At 33.1% G+C, this 18,474-nt stretch overlaps 1 protein-coding gene across 1 annotated transcript; it reads left to right on the top strand.

Moving 5' to 3' along the window:
- The first annotated feature begins 13,194 nt into the window (after nt 1-13,194).
- On the top strand, nt 13,195-15,515 carry MAKR2 (membrane-associated kinase regulator). The gene is made up of 2 exons (XM_039050268.2): nt 13,195-14,891; nt 14,997-15,515. Exons 1-2 carry the CDS (start codon nt 13,661-13,663, stop codon nt 15,080-15,082), a joined length of 1,317 nt encoding a protein of 438 aa, XP_038906196.1. The 5' UTR covers nt 13,195-13,660; the 3' UTR covers nt 15,083-15,515.
- Nucleotides 15,516-18,474: the final 2,959 nt, after the last annotated feature.

Here is an 18,474-nt window from a genome sequence, read left to right on the forward strand (position 1 = left end):
ATTATATAATGCAAATGAAGATTAATATATATATGTGTGTGTGTGTAAAATAAAATAAAATGGAAGGACAAAAAAGTAAAATGAGGACGCCCTCAACTTGAGAATTTGGAAAATTCATATGTCAGGAGGATATCCATACCTCTCCAAGCCTTCTGTCCGGACATTCTATGATGCCCGAAAATCTTCAGATGTTAGGTATCTTACAATACCGCAAAATAAACATGGATGCCCACGAAACAAATGGTTGCTAAGAGTTATTCCCTCCCAATACTAATTTGTTAGTATGTTCGAAAGTACTTTGTTTTGTTTTTTTTTAACTTAAATTATAAACATTATAGTAAAAAAAAGAAAAAAAAAATAGTTGATGACAAACTAGGTTTATATCGTTACACTCAAACAGTTGAATTGATTAGTTGATAACAAACTAGGTTTATCTCTTTGAATTAAGTACATGTTTATACTCAAGTCTCTAGATTCTGTGTACTAAAACAAAGCCTTTCTAATTCTGAGAGCATTGTTATTCTCGAGTCTTTACTAAATAACACCTTTGAAATTGAATAATGAAATATCATGAAAAAGGAAAAGAAATTATTTTATTTTATTATTATGATTTATTTATTTGGGTTTGGGGTGTGTAATGTCATAAGCCCACGTGTAGGTGTGCATTGAGATTCAATGCTAATGCAGTTACATAAAGAAGGAAGGATAAAGTTGGCGAATTTTATGCAGTTTGAAGCTTTTTTATGCATTATCTACAAAAATTTAACCTTTTTTTTTTAATTTTTTAAAATAAATAATAATAATAATAATATATTTATATTTATTCCAGAAATGAATGAGGCGATGTGTAGTGTGGTGAGGCCGACGCACAGAGGCCCATTTAAGATTCGGAGGCTGTCGCTGTACAATGGGGCCCTCTTTCAATCATATTTATTATTTATTTATTTATTTATTATATGGTCACGTGGACCCTTATCTATTATCACCTCTATCTACCTTAAAATTATACAATATACTCGGAAACGATTCGATTCAATTCGATTTCATGGTCAAATTAAATCGAATCAAATTTTCTAATATGTGAAACTGAACCGAACTGATTTATGCAGTTTGGTTCAGTTTCAAATTCAGTTTTGGTATTTTTAAAAAATTTATGTTATATTTTTTTAATTAAAAAAACAGTTTGATTCGGTTTGGTTTTTTTCTTTAAATTAAAACAGTTTGGTTTAAATTCGGTTTTACTCTTTATATATATATTAAAAACGGTTTGGTTCAGTTTCAAAATTTCTTCAACTAGTCCAAACCACATTTTTCAGTTTCACTGAGTGTTCATTCTGTTCGGTTCAATTTTTAGAAACGATTCGATTTTTGCGTTTTGAATGACCACCCTTATCCCATGCAAATACTAACATAACTTAGTCGGTATAAAGTCAAAGTAAAAATAACTCAACTAACATATGAATGTGTTAGCGATCAAAAGATATGTGGTTCAAATTCTTTGTCCTCTATTATACAAAAAAAAAACTTAGTTGGTATAAAATTGCAATATTGTTTTCAAAGTTGAAAGTCTCAATTCTTCCATCCATTATATTAAAAGATATAAAAATACTCTGAATCTTAAAATTTACCATGGTGCTAAATTATAAATTTAGTATTCATGTTTTTTAGAATTAAATTTGATCAACACTTTCAAAAGTGTTTAAATGTCTCATATAATTCTCTGACAAGTTTTTAAAGTTTCAAATTTTTTTCAATAGATTTATGAATTTTCACTATCCAATAAATATCACAAAATTTAAAAAATTAACTGGTTTATTAAATATTGAATTTAGGTTTAATAGAACCCAACTTTTAATTTTATATATATGATAGATCTATAAAATTTTTAAAAAATTAAAAAGGTCAAATTTTTATTAGATGATGAAAATTTATATATTCCTTCGACACGAAATTGAAATATAAAAAAAAAAATATTAAACCCATACTAAGTGTGGAAAATATTTTAAATATTTTGAAAGTTACGAACTCCGAAGTTAAAAAAACTATACATGTAATTTAATTAAAAAAGTCCCTTTAAATAAAATTTGGTAAAGGTAAAATTAAATATTCTAAAAGGTTGTAAGCAAAAATGAAAACAACTCTATCAAGCAAAATGTGATTATTGACTTGTTCCAAATTTCGACTGAACATTTAAAAAATAATATATATATATATATATATATTGATGGCTCCCATTTTCTCTCCCATTTGTTTTTAGAGGAGAGGTTACTTCTCATAGTCAAATATAGTTCAACCTTCAACTTGGATATGTTTTACGATTAGGTTGAAAAAAATGTTTTTTTTTTAAATGTCAATTTATACACTAAATTTTTTTTGTCTTACTCAAATAGAATGTAATCAAAAGTATAAGTTGCTATAATTACAAATTTTCAAGGGCCAAAATGAGTTTAGCTCAATAGTATTGACATACACTTCGATCTTTAGGTTGAAGGTTTAATCCTCCACTTCTGTTTAAATTAATAAGATTAGTAGTTTAGAATTTTAATTAATTGAACATAAAATTTATGGGTAAATTAATTTAATTTAATTTATTTTTTACTACAAAGACACGCAAGCAAGAGGAGTAAAAAAAGAATGGTAGTGTGATTTTGATAGGATTGAGAAAAAAAAAAGTGTCACTGTTTTTTTCTTTAAAAACACAAAAAGGTGACTTTTAAGTGTATTTGGGATGAAGATTATCTTAATATTATAATAATTACTTTTTGCTACAGTAAATACTATCTTATATTTCTCAATTAGTTACCGTCAATACTATTTTAAAATTCTCATTTGTTCTATTATTTACTATTTGCTACTGTTTTACTATTTTACATTCATCATTTTTTTATTATTATTAGAATGTTTACTATTTTCTTCTCAAACTAAAATAATTTATTTTTTAAATACAAATTAGTATAATCTCATTATAATGATTTAGGATTATAATAACTCTAATTTATAAGTTAAAAAGGAAGGATGTGAGTTGATTTAAATATTATGGGTAAACGACCATATAACTTTTGTTCTTGAAATACGCATAAATCTTGAGCACATCATTCATTATAATTTTTTGTTGTTTTCTTTATTTACTTTTTCCTCTTTTGGTGGATTTTAATTAAATATCACGAATGTTCATAATTTTTTTCCCCCACTCTTCTGTATTTAATTATCCATTTTTATAGGATATAAATTAGAGATACAAATTCATATTAATATGAAAAACTAAAAATTATTCTTTCAATAAGTCATTTTGTAAAGGCATCCATTTTAATTCTAAAGGTGGATTATTTAATTTCTTATCTTTGTAATGGTTGAATTTATTAGATATTTATTGTGAAACAAACTGAAACTTTTGTGAATATTTAAAAGAGAAAAAGTGGATTTAATTGTGTAAATTAATGGCTTGTTTGGAATGATTAGGACAAATATTTTAAAAAAAATTATTTTTATTTAAATTCTTTTGATAAAAAGATTTAAAATATACTTAGAACAAAACGGTTTAAAATACACTTAAAAAGTGTTTCAAAAATTAATTTTTGTAGTTGTCAAATATTTTAATTTTCTCCAAAATGACTTATTTTTTAAATTGAATACTTGAAAAGTTAAACTACACCTTAAATTCATAGTTGGAAACTTCAAATTGGATTGAAACCATGAACTTTAATGATGTTTCTTGTGCAAATTTGACATATATGAACTTAAATTTTTAGTTTCTTCAACTTGAATGAGTTATTTTGTATTTTATGGGTTGTTTGAGGTGATGAGTTGAGATTGATGTCTAAAGTTATATGCTTATGGAGTTCATTTATATGTGGAGTTCATATATTTATGTTTAGGGTGCAAAGTTGAGTTCATATGTTTGGGTATCTGATGCAATTTTTTGAACTCTAAATAATTTGCTTTTATGATTACTATTTTTATTTTGAAACATTTATTCAGTAATTCTACTCATCTTTGTTTGAATAAAATATGGATTGTAATTTGTTTCTTTTAATTTTTAAAACTTTTCTTTCTTTCCTTTTTTCATTATTTCCTTTTTGGGCAATGAACAACAATTAACCCATTATATTTCTTGTAGAAATATGGTTAAATAGAATGAGAAACTAAAACGAAATCAAAACTTTTGATTCTAGCTAATTTTTCTCCGTGAATTTCATTATCATCTTCTTATTTTTCTTCTTCTTCCCATTGTTGTATATTTTTGCTATGTCATGAATCTTTTTAATTAAATCTATCCCATCATCATAATAGCCAATGAAATGTCACCATATTTCTTCAACAGTTTCACTTTCACTTCCTCAAAAAGTAGCTCGTACAGAGTGAGAAATTGTCTTTGGACAACACTTGTTAGAAGCAGCCTCGATTACCTACTAACTTCTCCAAGACATCTTGAGGTTCTTAGTTATCTCAATTCATAAATCTTGTTATATTATTTGGCTTACTTTTGGGTTTGAACATTATCATTGTATACAGTCTGTACTGTATCTAGTTGAGGTGTAATCAACTTGCTAATGTATTTAGTTTGTATATATCATTTTTTCTCATAGAATTGAAAGAAATAGTCAATGATTCGATCTTCTACCCATGATTTGTTGAATTAAAAAAAAAAAAGAAAGAAAAGAAAAATAATAACCTCAATATTTTTATTCTTTATAACCTAATTTCGTCATATGTAGAAAATATTGTTTGTGCTCTAAAGTTAACTAATATTTATCACCATACAAATTTTTGAAAAAAAATGATTCTCTAATAGTTAAAGAAAGTTATTGACATCTTAACCACTAGTTAAGTTATACTTATTAATCCATTCACAAAAAAGAAAAAGATATCTTTCATGAAATTAAGTACACTACATTGTTATTGTATTAAGAGTAAGTGCATTAAGATAGCCAACAATATACTATATATTTAATTACGAGGTATGATGTTCACATATCTTCCTCTACCACTACAAGAAATATGACTTCTCCCAACGTCACAATTCGTCGGAAAAGCGTGGAAAACGCGTTGGGAGAGCCTCTCCCGACGAATAAAGGGTTGTCAGGAGTTTGATCGAGAGAAACCCGTCGGGAGAGGAACTCCCGACCCACATATAGGCCGTCAAGAGTTTCAGGAACTGCTGACACCTAAGTCCTATATGTGCATCGGGAGTTCCCCGACTAACTCCCGACGCCATGTTAAGGTGCGTCGGGAGTTTTCGAACTCCCGACAGTTGTTCTATTCATCCGGAGTTCCAGAACTCCCGACGGTTTTATTCGACACAGTAATATATGCGTGGGGAGTTCATTCATTAGTTGAAAATTGTCTATCGAATATTTTTAATCTATCGTTTGTAATTTTTTAAAATTTTATCTGAATAACCTGTAAAACATAATAAACCAAATAAAGATTCACATAATTAAATAACAAAAATGAAATCCATATTATAACCAACAAATAAAAAATTACAATATCCAAACGAAGTCGATACTAGAAGTTCATAAACATTCATATCACAAATACATAAACGAAATAAAATGAAAACAACGTCTAGAACACGTCTGGAACACAACATCTTCAACAATTGTCCCAGCTCATCTCCAAACAGTATTCTACAATAAAACAAAAACATTCAAATGTCATATTGGTAAACATCCATAGCACGTTCAAACTTTAATACAAGTGTAATGAAACTCTACCCACCCTCCATGACAAACATGGAACCTCCCGAACATCAAAAACACACAAAACGAGTCAGCAATGACCAACATACATAAAACTCAAACTTTGTCCCCAAAATGGTTTAACCCAATCTCAACCCACCCCCAACAACATATTAGAACTTTGTAAACATTCATAAACACACAATAACTCCGAGTTCAAGGACAAGACGGGTGTAATGAAACTCTACCTATCCCCCACGACAAACATGGAACCTCCCGAACATAAAAAACACATAAAACGAGTCAACAATAACCAACACACGTAAAACTCAAACTTTGTCCCCAAAATGGTTTAACCCAATCTCAACCCACCCCCAACAACATATTAGAACTTTGTAAACATTCATAAACACACAATAACTCCGAGTTCAGGGACAAGACGGGTGTAATGAAACTCTACCTATCCCCCACGACAAACATGGAACCTCCCGAACATAAAAAACACATAAAACGAGTCAACAATAACCAACACACGTAAAACTCAAACTTTGTTCCCAAAATGGTTTAACCCAATCTCAACCCACCCCCAACAACATATTAGAACTTTGTAAACATTCATAAACACACAATAACTCCGAGTTCAAGGACAAGACGGGTGTAATGAAACTCTACCTATCCCCCACGACAAACATGGAACCTCCCGAACATAAAAAACACATAAAACGAGTCAACAATAACCAACACACGTAAAACTCAAACTTTGTCCCCAAAATGGTTTAACCCAATCTCAACCCACCCCCAACAACATATTAGAACTTTGTAAACATTCATAAACACACAATAACTCCGAGTTCAAGGACAAGACGGGTGTAATGAAACTCTACCTATCCCCCACGACAAACATGGAACCTCCCGAACATAAAAAACACATAAAACGAGTCAACAATAACCAACACACGTAAAACTCAAACTTTGTCCCCAAAATGGTTTAACCCAATCTCAACCCACCCCCAACAATACATTAAAACTTCGTAAACATTCATAAACACACAAGAACTCCGAGTTCAAGGACAAGACGGGTGTAATAAACTCTACCCACCCTCCTCCCCGACAAACATGGAACCCCTCGAACATAAAAAACACACAAAACGAGTAAACAATGACCAACACAACACACATAAAGCTCAAACTTTGTCCCCAAAATGATTTAACCCAATCTCAACCTCCTCCCTCTCCCCCCTCCCTCATCACAACACATTCACACAAGAACTCTGAGTTCAAGGACAAGACGAGTGTAATGAAACTCTACCCACCCCCCACGACAAACATGAAACCTCCGGAACATAAAAAACACACAAAACGAGTAAACAATGACCAACACACATAAAACTCAAACTTTATCCCCAAAATGGTTTAACCCAATCTCAACCCCCCTCCCCCACCACAACACATTAAACTTCGTAAACATTCATAAATACACAAGAACTCTGAGTTCAAGGACAAGACGAGTGTAATGAAACTCTACCCACCCCCACGACAAACATGGAACCTCTCGAACATAAAAAACACACAAAACGAGCAAACAATAACCAACACACATAGAACTCAAACTTTGTTCCCAAAACGGTTTAACAATTCTTTATCATAAAGCTACTTAAGACATAACTACTTTGCTACCATAACTGCAGGATAACAACATGTTAGACAACTAAATAATGTAGTAATCATACCTAATTTGATGGGTCTCCTCTCTGTGATCATATCATGTCTTCAATCATTTTTTTCATTTCTTCCATTTGTCTTATATGATCCTCTTTCATTTGTTTCTGAACGTCTTCAAGTTTCTTAATCCTCGGCTGAGACTGTTGGAAATTGGCTCTCAATTCCTCCATTCCCGTCTCCGTTCCTTGAGTAGATGACGAGCTTGATGAGATGCTACTCCTTCTTGACTTAGGCTTAGGGCCCCAACCTAGGTCTTTTGAATATCTGGGTCGTCTACCTAAAACCGTCTCACAGATTTCATCCATTGTTAGTGGTTGAGAACCTTCTAGAGTGGGGCTGGATTGTAATTCCAACATTTGATGCTAGACATATTAATTAAATGGGTAATAACAAACGACTAAAGTTCAAAATGAAAAACAACACGATAGTAAAGCAAAAAATGTTACATGTGCATTTTCAGCTGTCTCGTTCACAAACTTGCCACCTTTAGAGTGTGTTTCCCTAAATAGGTCAATACGTCCTATTTCTTGACCTTCTTTTGCTTGCAACTCTGCCTGAATTTGCAGGAATGACTTCGATCCACCTACGTGGTCGAACGGTAATTTCTCTCTATTCTTCCTATTCGTCACAGACATTTCCTACATTTCAACAATATATATATATATATATATGTCAATAGTGTGAATTATTAGTAAATGCAGCAAATGATACACGCCCTAAATATTCTACCTGAAATGCTTCACTCTCAAAGCGGTCACACAAAAAGTACCAATCTTCTGGCCTATTTTTAAGCCAGTTAGGCAAGTTGGCACGTGCTTGCTGAGGATCTCCACATTTTCTGTAACATCTGTGCAAATCAACTCTACATAAAGTAACCTCCTCAATGGTTTCATCCACTCGGACTCCACCAACAATTTCTAGTAAATCTAGTTGTGCGTTTTCAACATCATCCACTTCTGGTACATCCCATATTCGTTTATTTTGGATTACTTGAACAACTTTCCAATTGCTACCATATTTGATGTCATCAATGTTAAAGACTTGTTGTGCTTAGATTGCAAAGATGAAAGGCTCATCGACATACCAAAAGTGTGATGTATTGATCAATTTGTATCTTAAATCTACATGTGTCCTATTACTTTTGTTGTTATCTGTGTCAAACCATCTACACTTCAACAAGAAAACACGTCTTCTGTTTGCATATTGGAAATCTAATACTTCGTCTACAACACCGTAGAAATTGTTATCCACACTTGCATTCTCACTGATCTCCCAAGCCACTAGGACTCCATTATTTTGTGTAGCTCGACGATTATCACGTTCTACAGTGTGAAACCATACCCCATTAACAATGCATCCATTGTAAGAGTGCATCTCAGATGAAGGTCCCATTGCAAGTGAAAAGAAATCATGGGAGATATCTTATCTCTCGCGCCGTTGTAGAACCTGATAATTAATTATACATTAAAAATGACTACGAAAAATGAATCATCCCTCAACTGTTGCCTACAAAATGACTATGTATACCTGAGATTTGAATTAATCGGGAAATTTGCGTTGATGTTTTATATATAAGTCAAAGGTGCTTTGAGCTTCACGACGAATTAACCTTAAATGTTGCCTACAAAATTGATCATTTAAATGTTATATCAAAGGAGTCACCCTATAATTTAGAAAAGGAAAAAGTTTGAAACGTATGCGATAGTCTGTTATTTATTTACAATTGCTGAGAATGTACCAATGTGCAATACGCTTTTCCTCCGTTGATAGCGTCCATAAAGTTGACGCCCCTAATGGTCGTACCCTTTGCCTAAATAATTCAAATTCACCAAATATCTCGTGATTGGGAATGTTATCATCATTTCGTTCATCTCTATTGAATCTTGTTTCAATCCCACTTAGATATCGCGAGCAGAAGTTCCATGATTCATTCGTTGCATATGCTTCTGCTATAGACCCCTCGGGACGTGCTTTGTTCCACAAATTGTTTTAATGTTCGTAAACTTCTTTCAATAGGATACATCCAATTGTAACTAATTGGACCCACCACTTTGGTTTCATATGGTAGATGAACTGCAAGGTGTACCATTACTATCTACTTCAATATTCTGTATTGAATGACTTGTATGACTTCTAGATAAGTTTACTGGCTCTCCATGATATATCCATTCACAATATGAGGGAGATATTCCATATATTAATAGATGTCGTTCCATAATATCTATCTTTTACCAAATTGAATTCATACAATTCTTGCATGGAGATCTTATTCGTCCAGAATCATTAATATGAAACTTTGTCATATCTAAGAACTGGGATACTCCTTCTCTATACTCCACTGATAACTTATTCCTTAGTTTAATCCCTTCTTTATTCATCCTTAAAAATAAATATTTTCTGACCACTTGTAATCCAAAACAATAACCTGGATTAGAGGACAAAGTACAAAGTATTTATTAAGCATGAACTTTGATTAAAAATTTTCAAGTTTGTTCGGAGTATTTAAAATTTTAACTAATTTATAATACGGGATTTGATTTTTTTTTTTGCCCTAATGTTATGATGTTTTTTCCCTAAACTAAGTCCAAAATTAAGTAAGTTGAGACATCCACAATCCATGACTTATATAAAAAACAATGCTAATTAAAAACAATCCACAATAACATTCATACTCCAAAAAATTGCATAAATTGAAACATCCACAATCCACAATAACAACTCAATCTACAATAACATGCTATAAATTAATCCACAATCTACAAAAAAAATTGCATAAATTGATACATCTACAATCAACAATAACAAATCAATCCATAAATTGAAACATCCACAATCCATGGGAATCTTGTTTTAGTTTAATTTTTGGAGCTTTTGAAAATGGTATTTGGAAAGTCAAATTAATTCACATTCAACGACAAATGGAAATCGATCAATAATGATTAATTAAAACATATACAATGATTAATTGAAATATCTACAATAACACAATAACAATTTGCATAAATTATTTAAATCATGATTTTTCAATTAATCAATCAATAATGATTAAATTAATATACAAGAGAAAATAATGATTTAAATAAATATACAAGAGAAAATAAAATGAGAAGATTACTGGCGACAGCGGTGGGCGGTTGAAGGCGGCGGCTAAATGAGACGAGGAGACGACGGCGGCGGTGGGTAGTTGATTGCAGCTGCTGACCGAAGGGAGGAGCGGCAGCGGAAAAAGAGGGGAAAAATGGGAGAGGGAGGGAGGGGAGGGCGAATGATGGCGACGGGGGGGGGGGGGGGGGGGGGAGGTCGCGGCGGCGAGGGTTAGAGTTAGGGAAGAAATGGGAAAAAATGGGGAAGAATGGGGAAGAAAGGATCTGGTTTAAACCAGATCCCATCTCCCGACGCCGCCTAATGGGCGTCGGGAGTTCCGATGCTCATTTTTAATCATTGGGAGTTCCTTGGGAACTCCCGACGGGCCTTTACGGCGTCGGGAGAGACAGTCTCTCCCAAAGACCAAACTCCCGACGCTCGATTTAGGCGTCAGAAGAACTCATTTTTCTTGTAGTGTACTAATGTCAAACTCAAACAAACAAAAAATAGTATTAAAACCATCAAGTCACAAAGTATTTTTTTCGATATTTATGGAAAAATTATTATGACGTTGAGTTATTGGTGAAAGGGACTACTCATTAAAACCAAGATTCGGTCCATTGAATACAATATTGAAAATTAAAAGACGTGCTTAACAAAAAATTTGAAAGGTTAAGAACATATTAGATATTTTAAAAATTCGGAGAGTATTAAAGACAAAATTGAAAATTTAAAAACCTATAGACACCTTTTAAAGTTTACAGATCAAACAAACAGGTTTGCAGACTAAATTTGTAATGGAATGACATTAACAATTCTATATAAAAAAGAACATATTCATTTTTTTAACAAAGTATTGTTTGTCTTGATTATCAATAGTCCCTTACAAAGAGATGCATTATTGCCTTCATATTCAGAGAAATTCTTCAACTACTTTCTTCTGCACATTATTAGCTTACCATCATAGAAAAGCAAAGAAAAAAAAGAAAGAAAGGGGAAAGGAAAAACCCTAATCTACAAATAGAAATTTGCTTTTGGTACCTATTCTGAATCCTGAAAATGGGTGTGAAAGGGAGAAGGTAAAATTGACAAATAATTATAAGCCAGAGAGTTGACATCTCTCCACCTATTTATTTTTTACTCCAATAATTCTCATCTGCTGCTTGGGAGTTCTAAATCAACTGTGAAAGTTATGCTTGTGCTTCTTTCTTCTTTACCCCATTAGAGAGAGAGAATGGAGATGGTGCAAAAACCACCTATTTTTAGGGTGGTAGTTGAATTTATACCAAATTTGTAGAGTATTACAATTGAACCTTCAAATTCATATGATCATAAAAATGTTAACAATTATATGAATTTAAGAGTTATTTTTTATCATTTGGAGATCTAATTTTAGTACTGGTATATATTTGAGAGCTCAATTTTTATAATTGAATGTTAGAGAACTTCAACCTTATTTTAGGGGTAGTTTTTGCACCTAAAAATCACTCCAATGGTTAAATGAGCCCATAAATAAATAAAAAGAAAGAAAAAAAATATACATATAAAATCGAGAAAAATATAATTTTTGGTCCTCAGATTTTTTATCTCGTTTCTATTTGGTCCTCAAGGGATCGTTTGGCCCATCAACTTATTTAAGTAACTAACTTAATAGTAAACAACATTATTAAAGTTACACATTTATTGATTTTTTTTTTTAAAAAAAATATTTTTCATATTTAGCAAAAAAACTCCATCTTTTCTTCTATCTCTACTTTTTATATTTACCAATTAAGTCCATCTTACACTCTTAATCTACTTTTTACAATTATTAAATGACTCAATCTTACAATTCCATGCTAAATACAAACTTATTAACTCCAACATATTATCCTTGACTTATCAACTTCACTTAGTGGGCTAAACACCCCGTTTCAAAATATTATACTTTTTCTTAAGCTTTGAGTTTGATGTCAATTTAGTCGACAATTTTTAAAATGTTATAGTATTTTGGATTAAATTTAAAATTGCTTTTACTCATCGGGTAATTTTGAAATGTTTTTCTTAAATATTTGATAGCAATACTATCGTTTTTTTTTTTTTTTAACAATAAGAGTATTTCTAGAAATTTTTTTAGGGTAAATTGCAAAAACCACCCTTGAAGTATGGTGACAATTACAATTACACTCTTAAACTTATAATTTTAAAAATTGAGCTCCAAACTTATATAAGTGTTAAAATCGAGTCAAATTGGACCTAAGCTTACATAATTGTATAAATTATAACGTTTGTATAAGTTTAAGGATTCAAATCTGAATATATGTAAGTTCAATTTCTACATTATTATATGATTGACGGTCCAATTTTAACATGCGTAGAAGTTTAGAGGTCAAATTTTTAAAATTTAAAGTTTGATAGTGTAACGACAACTATAGTATTAAATTTCCGTAGAAATGTCGATATTTACATCGATATTTTCACGTTTCCTAGTTCGATAACGACATGAGGAGTGAATCAATATTTTCATCATATTGTACAAAAATCCACGAAAGATAATAATTAAACAACAAAATATCATTAATATAAATAATAGATCCTTATTTAAAAATTATTATATGTTTATTTATTAATTTATTATTATTTTTATAAGTTTTCTTGAAATATCCATTCAAATGGAAATTTTATCTATATTTCCGTAAAATTAAGATTTCAACTCATATATATGATTAAGAAAAAAAGGAAAAAAATATAGTAAAGTTTTGAATAATCCCTCTCCTTCCTTCTTCTTCCTCCTCTCTGTGCGTGTCACAGCACAGTGTTTGTAGTTCTGACGCGAGGACTGGGCTCACATGACTTACCCTGCAAACCACGTATTCAAGATGGACAAAATAAACCCAAATATCTTCTCTTTCTTCTTCTTCTTCTCTCTCTTCTTTTGTGAAAAAGGTCTTTGTTGAGTCTGCCACTCCCATTTTCATTTCTGCAAACTGCAGTAAACCATATTACCATCATCGTCCTTTCTCCTGAAACCCCCTGACTCGGCCTCTCTTTCTCAACGGGCCTCCTCCTTTCTTCCCTATCCTTTTCTTTTCCCCCTCTCTTTTCCTTCCTTTTTTTTACCCCCTCTTCTTCTCTTCTTTCTCTAGAACCTCTCCTCTCCCTTCCCTCATTCCTCTATTCTGGCTCTCCCAACCATGGAAAGCTTCAGCTTGCTCAAATACTGGAGAGGGGGCGGTGGTCCTACTCCTGCTGCTCTCCCTGATTTTCCCTTTAACTCCAACTCCTCTGCTGCTACTCTTGTCACCGCCCTCCCCCACAACCAGGCCGAAACAGATGAGGAGGAGAATGATAACGATGATGGGCCGTTCTTTGATTTGGAGTTTGCTGTTCCTGACGAGGATGAGACTCGAAAGCATGGGACAAACTCTATTGATGGAACTGAAGAAGAAGACGAAGATGAAGAAGATGGGGATTCGGATGGTGAAAGAGAGTTCAACTTCACGCTCTCTTCTGGCTCTAGCAATGAACATTCCGATGCCAATCTCACCTTTTCTCCTTCTGATGACTTGTTTTTCAAAGGAAAGCTTGTCCCAGTTGAAGCTTCCTCCAATGGCGGTTCTGAACCAAACATCAGGCCGCAGCTTCGTGTCACATTGTTGAAATCAGCCGCTAAGTTTAGGGTCTTCATGTCGGGTCTCAAGAAATCGAAATCGAACGGGGAAAAGAAAACAGAGACGGATGGATCTGTTGGGGAAACGATTAAAAGTGAAACAAAAGAAGAGACGACGGAAAACCCATCGGAGAAAAACGAGAACCAACCAGAAAAAGATCAGAACCAGACAAAGAATAAGTTTTTCGCTGTGAAGTTTAAGGTAGAGGAAGTTCCGATCATGTCTTTGTTTACTAGAGACAACAGTTCAAGAGGCTCCGGCGGAGCTACCATCAACAAACTCCAGAAACAAAGCTCCGATGAATCAACTTCGGAGGAAAATCGCTTCTCAAAAGAGGTAATAATGCAAAAGTACTTGAAGATGGTGAAGCCTCTGTACATTCGGGTTTCAAGGAGATACGGCGAGAAGTTCAGACTATCCGGGCAGCTTATATTGGGTGCAGCCGGAGCTAAGTCTGGTGCACCGCCGTCTATAGCGGCGCCACCCAAGTCGCCGTCGGTGGAGAAGCCCGTGACAGAGACAGAAGTTGTGGAAGTGAAAGCACCAACAACCACCAACTTCAAGGGCAGGAACATGCCAGCTAAGCTAAGAGTGGTTTGCAAGCATTTGGGGAAAAGTCGGTCAGCTTCCTCCGCCGTAGCGGCGGCGCCACCGGGGGTAGCTCCGTCGAGAAGAGACGATTCGCTTCTACAGCAACAAGACGGAATCCAGAGCGCCATTCTCCATTGTAAGAGATCCTTCAACGCATCTCGAGGTAAAAATTCAAAAAAAAAAAAAATGTTCACCATTCTGTTACAAGTATTAAAAGTTCAACAATTTTTGTTCAACTTCATTAATGGATCATTTCTTTCAATGACAGATTCAGAGTCTTCCCTACTATCAAGGTCAGTAAGTGACACACTCCGTGACAAACCTTCAGATTTAACAGAAAAAGCTATTGGTTGAACGTAAAGACAACAACGATCACTTGATCAGATCGAACCATGAGAAAATTTCAAGCCACAAATAGAAACGGCGGGAAAATTTTGGTTAATATCCTGAATATTTCTCTCGCTTTATATAAATATATATATAAATGTGTAGTATATGTAAATGTGCAGGTGTTGGTGTTGGGTTAGGATTGAATTTCTGGGGTGGCTTTGTCTTCTAAGTAAAAAAGGTTCAATCTTTCCATTGAAGGGAAAAAAGGAACTAGAGAAGAAAACATTGGATTGTATGTGTTCTTGTAATCAGTAAAAAGCATTAGGAACTGATACATACAAACCAAGAACAGTTGCCCCAAATGAAACTTAGTTACCACTGAGCTAAAGTGGGGTGCTATGAAATTATGTTACTTTTTCTGGCTTTTTAGATTGGTAAAGGATGTGGGTCTTAACTATGGCTGTTCTCTGTGCCAAAAATGGTGTCTTTAGTGGTCAGACAAGTGGGGAAAAGTGGGTTTTACTTAAACAGTGAAAAATGAGTTTCTTTCTTTCTTCTCTCTTTCTTTTTTAAGGTCCAGAGAAAGAAAGATGAGTTATCCTTTTTTTTTTTCCTCTCTCCACCCTCTTGTTTTATTCAATGGGATTATGGTCTAAAAGTAAGAACAAAGGGAAGCATGTGGGGATTTATTGGATGCCTTTATGGAGGTTAATGATGATGGGTCTCCATATTCATGAATCAGTTGAAATCTTCAGCTAAAGTTTTTAAAATATTTGGTGTGTTTGTAGATCCAATTCTGTCTTTTCAAGACACAAGGTTTTTGATTTGGTCCCATGAAAATCACTGCCTCTGGGGAATGCTCTCTTGTTCCTTCCTTCTATGCCAAATTGTTGTCATGTTGTCCATATTATGGTTGGTTTGGTTTTTCTTTCTTTTTAATTCATTATCTTTTGAAGTACATATAATCGTATTATTGTCTTAATGGATGCTGGAGAATTTTTCCAACACAGGGTTTGGACCTTTCTGAGTTCAGTGTTCTTTTTTTTTCCTCCCTTTTTTAAACTACTATTTTATCCATCTGCCCACCCTCTTCTAAGTTATTGCTTTTTTGTCAAAAGGTAAACTACGTAATTGAATTAAATACTATTCTGGTCATTACCTTGGTTCACTTGCTTTTAAAATACTCATTTTAGTTAATGATCGATATCTTTATACTCTTAAAAAGTGATATTTTCATCTTTATTCGCAAAAAGGACTACATTTTCGAAGTGAAGAGATCAAAACAGACGTTTTGAAAGTATGAAGAGTAAAATTAATAGAATAAAATATAGAGGAATTCAAAATTAACATTTTTTTTAAAGTATAGGGTCCAAAATAAGCTAGAGTTAGGAGTTTCTATTATAAAAGTTACGTAGGTAAAGATTAATATATTCCTCATTTATTAGAAGAAGAGTTTAAGTGGGTATTTCCGAGTTGACTGAAGGAAGGAGGGCAGAAACTTCCAAATTCTCACGAGTAAAAATGATTCAGATACACCTTTAATTGTAGTAATTATCTCCTTTTTCAAACAGTTGGCTCAGAATATGGCTTTTCTACCCTTCTTTTTTTCTGTGTTTCCACTCCAGTGAAAAAAGAATATCCAACTTGATGAGGTGTAGAGGGAAGAGGCATCATGTGACACATTTATTTTTAGACATCCTTGTAGTATATAGACAAGGGGGGTTTTTCAAATCTCAATTTCTATCCTTTTTTGTTTTGTTTTGCCAGAGAGGGAGACAGAGAGATTAGGCAGATGATTAATTGTAATAGTAATGTCTCCTACATGTGCAGCTACAGAGGTTGACCACCACCTCCACCCTTCTACCCATAAATTAACTCATCATAATATTGGAAATGGAATAGTGGGTTTGGCTTTCTTTGAGTCATGTGACAAATCTTTTTAAAAATTATTTATATAATTTTATTTTGGGGTTTACTTATTTAGTTTTGAATTTGTCATATGTGTCTCAATCTAGGGGAAAGGATACCTCTTGTCTCCATCCTTTTTGTCTTGTGATTCTCCTAGAATTTCAAATGAAGATAAGATGAACAACTACAATATATCTACTGGGAGGATCTTGAATGACTCTTGATTTGAGTTGTTTTAATGGAGATTATTGACTTAAATTTAGAATATTTTTGGGTATTCCTTTTGGAGGGTGTTGACTCAGATTAAATTCATATAGCCTAAGATTATGATTAAGTTACGTGGGTTTATTTTCCAAGACTAGATCTATTAATTCAATGAACCAACTTCATTTGTGATAATAAAAAAAATCAAGAGCAGAAGATTTAAACTGATTAACACATTATATTTCTTCAGCTGGTATTCGTCAATTTATAAAGGCTTTTAGTGGAAGTATGCAACTTATGCATTCTCCATTGCCAAGTGACAATCATTGTTCAAAGTCAAAAGTTGTATCTAATCATCCTCATCAAGTTTGAAGCTTTTATTCACAGAGAAATTATCCACCAACTACAGTGGCCACAGCAATAATAAATATGATTGTGTAACAAACTACTCGATTATTATTAAAAGACTAGCAATATGGGGATTGTGAAAATGACCAAAAGGTTTTAGGCTAGATAAATGGCCAATTTTCTAAAGAGTTGGTTTTTCTCTAACCCATAGAGTCATCCATTCTCTTCTTCTTTCCGTTGTATTCTTTATCTTCCTAGTTTTTCCTTGTCCCAGTGAATACAACAATCTTTCGTAGACTGCGTTTTATTCCTTCTAAACACGAGAACCCTCCTGAGACTGAAAACAACAGACTATTGTACTTGGAACACTGCCTGGGAAGGGCCACTCCTTCTCAGCCTACTTTCCTGATAACTGGGATTGGCACCCGGGAAGGAAGACCATTTATCTTCCTGTTCCATCTTAAACGGGAAGATTGTGTCTTCCTTCCCGATTGGGACCATGACCGGAAAAATGTATGAAGTCTAGTTGAGATTCAAAATGTTTGTGTCCCCTGTCAAAGCTCGACTTTTACAGTTGAGAAATGATGTTCTTGGCCGAAAACAAACTCACTATATTATTCTTTCACCAATAAGATTGTAGTTTCACGACTAATCACATGACAAGTAATGCATCTAATCCTTAAACTTTTTTTTTTTTTTTTTTTTTTTTTCTTTTTCCTGGTAGCATAAGTTTTAAATTTTTGCATGTTTTCCCTAAATAGGTTTCTATCAAAATCTTAGTCAAATGTGAAAATACAGCTAGAAGAAGATAATGTGGCATTGAACTGACATACCACAACAGTTGCCATGCTTCAAGATCTTAATACTTCTCTTCATTCTCTCTGCTCTATTCCTCCAGTCCCAACTTTGACATTTTCCAGAAAAAGTAGATACAATATTAAGATATGACATTGACA

The sequence above is a fragment of the Benincasa hispida genome, chromosome 1, assembly GCF_027475165.1.
Source record: "Benincasa hispida cultivar pf3 chromosome 1, pf3_genome.v1.1, whole genome shotgun sequence".
NCBI classification, from domain to species: Eukaryota; Viridiplantae; Streptophyta; class Magnoliopsida; order Cucurbitales; family Cucurbitaceae; genus Benincasa; species Benincasa hispida.

What these genes read in the sequence shown, in the direction of transcription:
- MAKR2 (XM_039050268.2), top strand. Translation starts at nt 13,661, where the DNA reads ATGGAAAGCTTCAGCTTGCTCAAATACTGGAGAGGGGGCGGTGGTCCT. An exon ending in ATCCTTCAACGCATCTCGAG is followed by an intron (nt 14,892 to 14,996) that starts GTAAAAATTCAA and finishes TTTCAATGACAG; the next exon opens with ATTCAGAGTCTTCCCTACTA.